This window comes from Fusarium musae, chromosome 1 (genome assembly GCF_019915245.1).
Source record: "Fusarium musae strain F31 chromosome 1, whole genome shotgun sequence".
Taxonomy (NCBI): domain Eukaryota; kingdom Fungi; phylum Ascomycota; class Sordariomycetes; order Hypocreales; family Nectriaceae; genus Fusarium; species Fusarium musae.
This window is the reverse complement of record NC_058387.1, coordinates 3153874-3164754: the sequence shown is the minus strand read 5'-3', so window position 1 is coordinate 3164754 and position 10881 is coordinate 3153874. Positions and strand designations below refer to the sequence as shown.

The 10881-nt window shown below is 48.3% G+C and overlaps 1 protein-coding gene across 1 annotated transcript; it reads left to right on the top strand.

Moving 5' to 3' along the window:
- Positions 1–728: 728 nt before the first annotated feature.
- Positions 729–2550, top strand: J7337_000952 (uncharacterized protein; the record flags this gene model as incomplete). The annotated part of the gene is made up of 4 exons (XM_044818698.1): positions 729–937; positions 993–1078; positions 1123–1354; positions 1407–2550. The coding sequence occupies 4 exons, from the start codon at positions 729–731 to the stop codon at positions 2548–2550; spliced, it is 1671 nt and encodes a 556-aa protein (XP_044686400.1).
- Positions 2551–10881: the final 8331 nt, after the last annotated feature.

Below are 10881 nucleotides of genomic sequence, written 5' to 3'. Positions count from 1 at the left end.
CTTTCTGTCTCGTCTCGGTGTGCTAGTTTTAGCATTACGGTACTCAGTAACCTTATCTTTTCCTTAGTACTAGCATCCAATTGCCTGTACTGTACTGTGCGTATTTGAGACCTGTGCGATTTGGTCCTCTGCCATCCGCCCAGCAACGCCCACCCCTGGTCAATTTGGCACTTGGTCTGGATCAGCTTAACCATCTCGATCCCTCTCGAGATAGGCTAAGACCTCGACGTCTTTTCGACTCAACTTGACTCTTTGCCTCATAGTCGTAACGGCGACGACTCTCCCTGTCGTCGGACGTATTCACGATTACGTCTCTATCGAGTCTTGTTCGCCCCTCCTTCAAATGTCATTCGAACGAGTATAACGACCGCCGTCATACGCTATCGTCGAAACCCCGCCACGAGCTAATCTCCCATCATCCATCTAATACTTGGTTCGCCCACGAGCCGATTTCAGTACAATTTAACCTGTGCAAACCTTGGCTTCAGGCCATTTGCCCAGACGCTCGTTCGATACCATTACAGAGGTGTTACTGCAGCATTGACTTACTGCAGAACTACCTCTTCAATACTCCATCGCCGTGTCTTCGATATCGAGCAGCTCTCAGTAGCTGACGTGCTTCGACAGAACTCGATTAAACCCGGGTTCCCTCGAATCGTCCTGCTGCTTCATTACCATCATTCACAATGGAAGCCTCTTCACCTTTGGCGGCATTACACCGCCCGTCAATGCTCCCTAGTTGGGGTAGTCGAGATGTCTTTCGCGGGCACCCCCATTACTCTACATCTTCTGTCACATCTGCAAGCATGAGCCTGCGCGAGCAGATGCACAAGCATTCTGGAGACTATTTCAACGTCAAGGACGTACGAGGCTCCTCGCCCGCTGCGAGTTTGGCTGCTGATCTTTCCCAGAACTTCCGACTTGACAGCGATTCGAGGTTGGTTACGGCGCCTGGTAATCGTTTTACAGTGTCTTGGCTAACATACTTCAAGTCCTCAGTTCCCCACTCCCAGAAGAGCACTCTTCACGGCTGGCATGATGGGCAGCTTGGAAGGTCGAGGTGAGCAGGACCAACAAGGTCTAGAACGAAGAACCTCGTGGCTAATTGGCATGTTCCTATAGATTCAGTCACAACTCCCCCATTACCATCCTCGTCGCCTGCCCCACTGGCCGAGCTCAAGGAATTAATGGAGGTATCACCTCTGCCTCACAAGGCACCTTTCTTCACCCAGTTCGAGATAACTTCTCCAACTCCGGGGTCTACACCAGCCGCTGACGATGAAATGATTCTTGATTCCCCGGCTCCTATCTCTCGGCAGTCTTCCTTGGAACCTCCCAAGCCCATCATGGCTGAGTCAGTCTCATATTCCCACATTCCTCCTGGAACCTCAACTTACGTCTTTTAGAAACCGTAGAATAGCTGTGCCACGGAGACCATCCCTAACCCGGATGAAGGGTTTCAGTACCACGGCCGTACCAAGTCGCCAGGCTGACACGGAACTGCCTCCGTTCCGCTTCGGTGCTGGCTCTCGCCTGAATCATACCAGCTCCAATCTGTCTCTCAGCGAATGTTTCGAGTCGACATCACCACCTCAGGAGCGCAGGCCCGCGTCTGCCAACAGTCCATGCCCTGGTCTTTCTGTCGGCCGCGCTAGACCCCAATTCCTCAACTTCAATGCATGCTCTCGCAGCAATGGCTCTCCTTCCATGAACTCACATTCCCGGCGACAGTCCAATCCCTTTCTCAGAAATCGAAAGCAGTTCCGTCGGTCATTAAGCATGTTCGAGCATCCCGCTGACATAATGAAGAGCAATTCAGAGGGAGAGGAGACTACTTCTTCCGCGCTTCAATCGGTTATGGATGTGGAGGAGGCTCAAGAGCCCGTTCTCCCCCATTTCCTTTTGGAAGACCCCACCGATACCATTCCTCGCATCACTCGAGAGACACTCGTCGACGTCTTGGATGGCAAGTACAGCTCCCACTTCGATCAGAAGATCGTGATCGACTGCCGATTTGAGTATGAATATGAGGGTGGCCACATTGACGGTGCTGTCAACTACAATGATAAGGACCTGCTCACAAATCAGCTCTTCCAGACTCCTATGGATGGACGGACGCTTCTCATCTTCCACTGCGAGTATTCAGCCCACCGTGCCCCCCTGATGGCTCGTCATGTTCGATCTGAGGACCGCACCGTGAATGCTGAATTCTACCCAAAACTTACATACCCCGAAGTCTACATTCTAGACGGTGGGTATTCGGGCTTTTTCACCGAACACCGGGGCCGTTGCTATCCTCAAGAATACGTTGAGATGTCCGATGAGGCTCACCAGCGCACTTGCGAACGCGAGATGGGCCGATTGAAATCTCGTAAAGGTCTCAGCCGTGCCGCGACCTTTGCTTTTGGTCAACGTGAGCCTTGTGTGGACGAGTCACCAACTGCTCCCAGCAGACCTCAGTCACGAACTCTCCATGCACCAATCTCCCTCCTTGGTGCCTCCCCCATGATTGGCGATCGATCACATGCTCGCCGTATGGCCTCTTACTAGACGTTTTATGATCTTTACGACTTGGTCTGTTTTGCACGTGGTAGAGTTCGACTCTATCGGTGCTGGTTTCACCTTGTCTGCTCCTTCAGGTCTATGATCATTCCTCTCCATCGTTTCCTCCCAACAATGTTGTCTAGGGGATTCTTCATGCTACCCCATCCGCTTTGATGAATCCAGCGGCCGATTCGACCGCGGCGCTGTCATTCGATGTGCTCCGACAGCTTGTCCTTCCAACTAATCTTCACCACGATTAATCATTCTCATGCTCATAGCACCCCCACGACCGCAACGACTTCTTCGCTTTTAGATCACTGACACGAGTTCTCACTCATCGACTGTTAATTTCCTTTTTCTACGTTTTACACATCAGCAGACAGACCCATTCATGGTTTTCAACTTTTCACGCTTTACATGGTCCAACGATGGAACCTCATTCACCAAGGAGCCAACATTACTCCTACTCTGCATTAGGGCGCGCATTATTCTTTTCTTTCATCTCAACTGCATCTGCTTTGGCGATTTCCGGACTTGCATTTTGGCTTCTAAAACATGTCTCGGGAGCAAGCTTTCCTGACGACTGTGGCGCAGTTCGCAATAGACATTTCGATACCAGATGTCTCGGCCTCTCAGTGGCTTCACCCTCGGGGACACAGAATTACCCCTTTTTACCGAAGCCATACCTTGGCCAGGCACAGCATGACTCGCATCTGTTACTCGGTACCCTATTCGACAGCCTTTTTTGATACCAGTATCCTAGAATCATGGATACCTACCTATAACATCCCACCTGCGCATATTGTCGCACCTATACCCCCTGACCTTACAAAACGGGAATGGTTCACCTCTTTTCTTTGTTCTTCATTACATATTCAAACCAACCCCTCCCACAAGAGAAATGCTGGGAAGATGGGAACTACATATCACCCTCGGGCCTGGAATGTATTTATACCTTGTACGTAATAGGCACAGGCCGCAATGTCGCAGTACCATGGAAGATTGGTACTGCGATTCTTTCTGTAAATCTAGCTGGCGGAGCAGCGTGGAAGACGCACATGGCTGGCGAAAAGTGGCTTTACTTGTTCATCACTTGACATGAGGAGTACCCTAGCTAGATACCTGAAAATGAGGGATAAAACAGTTAAAAGTTAACATGCTGCTTCCTGACGTGATCAAGTCTTGTTGCGATGTCGAGAGAGGAGGATTGATTATTGCCAAATACTGGTTCATCTCGCTGTAAGGGACCTTGTTCTTAAGACTATTATCCCTCTTAATCAAGGTCTGAAGTCTAGCCTCGTAAGACTCTTCTTGTTTATTTTTATTTGCGCGGTCTTGTCATGTGGTTTGTTATGTTCCCGACTAACTATTTTGCAACTCGAAGCGGTCAAATCGCAATGGATTAGATGGGGACCAAGTGGACCAACTGCATGGCCAAGGCCAAGCAATCAAGTCCCTGACCTAAGCTTGAGACTGTGTAGTGAAAGGTGCCAGAGCCCAAAAGCTTGTTTAGTTGCTGTGTAAGGCGGCTTTGATCATGTGAGGTTGTGGATTGATTGTCTGGCAGTGCATTCCAAAACTAACGATGAAAGTTTCAGCTCTTTTATGACAAGAGACTCATTGAGTCGCAGTGGGACTGTAACCTCACAGTCAGACTTCTGTTGTCTTCGGGTTTAACTGATACCTAAAGGCTGATTCATGGCCATACCTTATTCAAAGGTTTCAGTACGTATACACGTGACGCTTGATGAACGTGATGATCCCGATTACCTTGTGCAACGTGAATAAGTCAAGTCCCTACATAGATTACTGTGTCGATATGATAGACATGACATAACTAAATTCCTCAAGTGCGTGCGTTCTCCGTCCATCAGCCCCGACGGAAAGGCCGCAGTTAATATTATATCAATAACGAGCCATAAGGTCGAGAATGAATGGGTCAAATGCTCAAAGAGTGTACCTACCCGTGACCAGTATGTGGGAGCGGCACCCATGACATTTCCCGGCCGCTAAATCGGAATTGAGCTCCCCAACCTCAGCTCTTCCATCTTCACGTAAGAACGAGACTGAATTGCATCTTCGTGAAGCTCGGGACTATAACCGCCCGCCAAATTGCCTACGTCTCTATATACACAACACTCTGAGAATCTCAAGCAATTGCCCGCGTGATAGTTGCTCGCACTCTCTCAGGAGCCAGTACGCTTACCATGTTCCAGGTTAGTAGCCGAAGTTGAGGTTAATATATTTATTAGTCTTGGATGCTGAGAATGTATTTTGAACATAGCCTCACCCTGGTGATCAATTCCACCTCCGCCTCCACAGAGCACGCTCAGTTGTATTGACGACACAAGAGTAAGTTCAGTACCACTGAGACAGGATTCGCCGCGGAGACACCAACATAGATTCTATGTCATATGAGGACTAAGAGATGTTATTGCCCGCGCCTGGAACAAACGAGACAAAATCGATGCACCTTGCTGACATTGACATGTACAGGCTCGTTGAGGTCAGAGCAGCTCAGCGTACCTTTGAAGGTGCCTATGTCCGCACAGCTCTGGGACAGTTCTCATTCGCCCTTATCATCCTCAAAGTGTTCACCGAAGAGTTCTATGCCATCGGTGCCCTTTTTGCCGTGTATGGGGTCGCAGTAATGCTAGTAGCCATATACCGCCGATACGAAGGCCAGAACCAGTTCTTTACTTCTGAATCCCCGGATGGGTCACTGAAGCGGAAATTCAGGACGAGCGGGAATAGTGTATTGCTGTTGACAATGCTGAGCCTGAGTGCGTATATAACTTTGATGGTTTTGACGTGGCGTCTAGTTTCATAGTCATTTTGCACTGTCTAGGTTATCAGGAAACACCACTTCTCATGCTACACAGCACCTGGATATCTCCAAGATATCATCGAATCCCTTTAGAAAAGTAACACCTTGCACATTTGAAGCATATGATATTCTCCCCTTCTGTGTACTGCTGGTGGCTTATTTCTCTCCATTGTACTTAGGTCCTCGCCTTTCAGAGGGAAGGTAAAGAGATATTAGCTCTGAAGGAGCCTGAGAATATATTATAACGGACCTCACCCCAACTGTTGCCGCAGATGTATTAACTTGAAACATTCGAAATCCTTTTATTCTTGAGCATACCATTTATCAATACAAATTTAGTAGATCTGGAATGCAAATATCAAGTTTATGTAAACCTCATCAATATCCTACCAGGATAGAACAAGACGGCATATTTAAATCAACACTTTATCGTATATATACTCTTAGTCAGAATAAATAATTACCCTCATTCTATAAATACTCTCAATAACTATGCTGATAACTATATGATTCTTCTATAGGGAATGGTCAATCACCTATGACCGTGCGTTTAGCCAGTGTGACATGAGGATTCGCTTGGTTTATCTTAGCTTTTGCTCCCCTAGTTTTCTAGACTGATGACGTTAATTTCTCCAAATCATACGGATAAAGACTTCTCTATTGAGCGGGTTGTATCATGTGCGCTTGGTCTGGTTTCGTTATCTTCAAGGCTACATAAACGAAAATGGGAAAGCTACTTAGAATGGATAGGGAGACAGCCGTCGCCTATAAGCCACGAACAACATTTCAAGCTCTATCTTATACTCATACATGCAGTAATTTCTCTATTGCTCTTGGACATAGACAGATGTCAAGCTATATATAGTTGTCGGAACATAGCCAAGACTTTTGATTCGATGTTCAGAATGACAGGCTGATGGGTTGATGCCGCCATCAGAATCCATTAACTAAAACTACGAGAGTTTGAAAAACATATATGTTTTCGTCATAAGAAGAAGCATTCGGAGCGAGGCTGGTTTAGCCTACGAGGTTGCTTTGGGGAATAATACAAGTATGGATTACTGGATTATAAGGTAAAGTGAGACCCAAGAGGTTGCAGGCCGTTCATCAGCTCAGTGACACAACAGATTAACGCCAAAATATGATGTATATATCATTATAGGTCTTACTCAGATCACTGGACGGACTGAGCAAGTCATCAACGCCGCCTCCGTAAGCCATTCTCGCCCTATTACAAGCCCAAGATATATTATGTGCTGTAGACCATTATCGTTGGGTTTGATATGTATTCATGGCCTGTTGACCAGAGGTTCCCTGAAGTTGCTGATCTTGTAACCCCCTTTCGTGAGACCAATCATCCCCGTACGTCTCTGGATTCTTCACATATGTGTATCCAGGATATGCCTGCGTTTGGTCCCATGCTGGGTAGTTGGTCGCAGGCACCGCGTTTGGTGGGAACGGAACCGCTGCGTTCATGCTGGAGCTATCAAATCCAGGGACCATAGCGTTCATAGAAGTCGTATAGGCATCGGACAGGGCGGATGGCCTTCGCTCGAATTGTCGACCTGGAGCCATTAAAGAGTACTGAGAAGGTTGGTTGCTGGACAGAGGCTCTCCTCCGTATGACATTGACCGTGTTGGTGGTGCAAACTGACCCCAAGCCATGTCCATGTCACCCCGGGGTACTGGCTCCGAGTTCACAGGGGGCCATCCAGATGGGGAGTGGTTCACCGAGGTAAATGGAGAGAACTGCGCACTCATCGGAGATCCCGTGGCATATGTATGCCATGGAGTACTCAGATTCGAGGACGAAGTTGGGCTTTGTTCGGGCGCTGTAATTATCCAGCCGGCAGGATGTTGGTTTCCTGCTTCCGGGGGTGTCAAACTTGTAGGTGAAGCCCCTGAAGCTGCAACTGTGGATTAGCTTAGTATTATAAAGTATTGATGATCATCGATGAACCTTTTGTTTGAGGTGGAAACCCTTTGACTCCTTCAGCTTCTGTGATTTTGGGAACTGCAATTGGCCCAGGTCTCTTTGACGAGGGCACAAACGGTGGCTTTGTCTTCTTGGGCTGCTCAACGGGATTGCTGATCGAGGTTGCGGGAGACGAGGTTGCCGAGCTTCCTTTTGGACCTGTAGAAGATTTCGATGTTGGCTTGCTTCGTGAATCGTCAATCGATGCCTGATCTACAGGGAAGAAACTGCAATCTTTCTTCAAACGAATGCAGTTGATACAGCGTCCTTGTGTATCATTAGGTGACGTGATGCACCTGATCTTTCGGCGCCGGCAGTGACCTTGTGAAAACAAGTTAAGACGAGAACACTCATGTATTGGCAGACCTAGACCTACCACAAGCCACCGAAGTACGATGGTAACCCAGCTTGTTCCTTTTCTTCTCGCCCAAGTTCCCGTTTTGCTGTTGCTCTTCTGCCTCGGAAGCCAGTAAGGAGGCATTGTTCGGTGCTGAGTAGGAACCTTTCATATCCAGACCATGATCTTGGCCTAGTGATGGGGCATGAGCGTCGACCATCGTCATGGAAGAGAGTTGTTGAGAAGGAAGCGTATAGGAAGGCATGAAGCCTTGGGGTGGCATACCCATCTCATTGTCGACAGGGGAGAGTGGTGGATAGTGGTAAGACATAACGCCAATCATGGGAAGCTCGGACGATGTACTCTCCCACGAATTTCCAGCTCCGAGCGAATAGAGTTTCGAGCAGTCCTGCGACGTTATCGCGATGGCCATGGACAGTGTGCAGTGATTGTGGTTGTCTTTGTGGTTGTCGGCAATGAGTTTAGCTGGGCACTCTTCCAACATTCATCGAAAGGATAGGATGAATTCGACTGCTTGGAAAGAATGAACAATCGGATCGAATTGAGTTGAGTTGAGAGCTTGTGCAAGCTGTGCCTAGAGCTAGAAGCTTTGCGGAGGTGGAAGTATATGCCGGGGGACGACACACTTGGATAGAAGTACCGATACCTTACAGCATCGGTACACAAAACGAAGACGTATAGTAGAGAACGTCCCTGAAGATGTTACTGAAGAGCCTGAGTCGCAATTGTGATACGGTTTGTCAACGGGAACGATTGATGTTTACATTGACCAGCAGAGGGCTTTCAGACTCTGGCACAAAGAGAGAGCAACGAAGAAGAAACTCCCAGCGTGGCAGCAGGTAGAGAAAGGTATGCCGTGAGGGAAGATCAAGCTCAAGGATGGCAACAATACGGATAATAGGATCAGGTTTCTGACCAGATCAAAATGTGGTCCCTGGCATGTATTTGACCTCTGGTCCCGAAGACGATCGACTTCTAGGGTCAGCGCAGACCAGGCCAGGGTCTATGCTCTTAAAGATAATGTAAGGTATCAAGGTATCTAGCGGCAACTAAACCATGGACCAGGACAGGGGGGTCTGGGGGGTGTGAGGGATTCAGATAGAATCGGAGGCTAAACCGACCAAGATGGTCTAGTATGCAGTCTCTTGTGGGCTTAGCACTGATGAGTACCGACGACTAAAATGGGGGATAATAAAAAGGGTGGTGACAACGAAGTAGTTGGAGCGCCACCGTGATGTTATATTGGCCCGAACAAGCTGGGTACAACATGGGCTACCTGAGCGGCTATCGACAGGTCAGAGATCGATCATGTTCAATGCCTTTCCTAGCATATCTCACTCACTCACTGCCTGGATCCAATGTCTATTTTTCTTTTCTTTTCTTTTCTCGACTTGCCTCGGCGGTGGTGGGCTACCTAGCACTACCGCTGAAGTAGTAACAGCACAGCAAGCATGTACGTAGGCTTTGTTGATGACAAGCGGCCAAGACATTCCTGGCCCAGGGCCGCGGAAGATGGGCCTGCCAGCATAAGTGCCAACTGGGATGCAAGATCAAAAGTAAACCTGAAGATCCTTGGAGGCAAACAAGGATGGATGATGGGGGCAATATCACACATTTGGCTTCCCAAGCTACGCTGAGTACGGAGTACCAAGTGATTCTTCAACAAGCGCGATGGTTCAATAGTAGTGTCATCTTAAGCGTCTCGATGGCTTTCCCAACACAGGAGCGGCTAATAATAAATCATAACGCGGGGCCTCACAACCAGAATCAGAAAGAAAATGTGAGCTCATGTCATCAGTAGAGATGCTCCCCGACCTAAGATCCCATGGAGTTTAGGTCGTACGCTGGGCCTTTGAGTAGGTATAGTGGCTCCAACCTCCACTGAGCTGCGTTCGGTGATGGCGGTTTGCGGACGAGCCTAGCCAACAGTACAGCACAGTACAACAATCAATCACTCTTGCTTGTGAGGCTTACAGTACATACGAGCCCGTCACCCCTGTCAGGATACGAATGCCGGGACCGGGGCACCAGGGCGAGAAAGCCGGGGCCCCGATGCCATAACTAGACTTGATGGCCCTTGAGCGTTGCGTTGCATGAGCACGGGGCATTGATATTGACGTGAGCAATAACCATTCTCCTGCGTCAGTCCCAGGAAGACGTGAAGAGCTGGCTGGCTTGATTAGTGTGAACCATTGACAGTGCGGCATCGTATATACCAAACTTTGATTTAGTAGGCTCTATAAGGGTGATACGTAGAGGCATATCTGGTCAGCCAATGATTTATGGATACACATAAGGGGCAATATAATAATAATTTGAAGCAAAGCTTCTAGGGGTAGTCATAGACATCGTCCTCTTCCTTTTTATCCTTGGAAATAATCAGAGCTGCGACCTACAAGTTTTCCACGGTTCCCGAAATACCATTGATCGTAATTACTCGTGCCCGAGAAGTCGAACTGGCGCGTTACATATACAGTACGTGCGTCTCAGCTCGTTGATGTTACCCCTTCTCTCCACTGATTGATAGTATGTGCATGTATCGATGTCTACCTTGGTGTTTGCTCATTGACGTCTAGGGCGGGTCGGTCACATTTGGCGAAGAAAAAGAAGAAGAAAAAGCAAAGACTAAATCACCTAAAAAAGGCCAACGGGTTTTGTCGGTATATATCCTGGCCCAATTGAGGAAGAACAAACGGCCCTCAGAATCGGACAAGACGTGGATCATCAGTCAAATTTTCATATTCCTATTCGATTTTGAGAATCTCAAAGGCGGGGCTCGACTGGGTGTGTGTCCTGGGGGCCTTTGCGCTCCAACTGCAAAAAGTCCAATCAAAATTATAACACAAACCCATTAACATCCCAGCTGAACCTGGCATCGACCAAGTAGTGGGTAAGCAAAGTTGTTGATCAGTCCACAAGGTAGTCCCAATGCGGCAAAGGGGTCGCAAAACAAGGTTCAGCCAGAACGCAAAACCACTCAGTGTGCGTTATGTGAGCCAGGTCAGTTCTCAACTCGGGTACATATAATACCCTCCTTACTCAGAGAAGTTGATGTCGTATTGTCTGTGCGCTTCCCTCTGTGCTCTGACAGCTCTGCAGGTTCGCACACACGCGAGATTATCTATCACAAGAGACCTCGCTTGGCAAATGTCTATCGCCGTAAGCGCTGCAGGTATC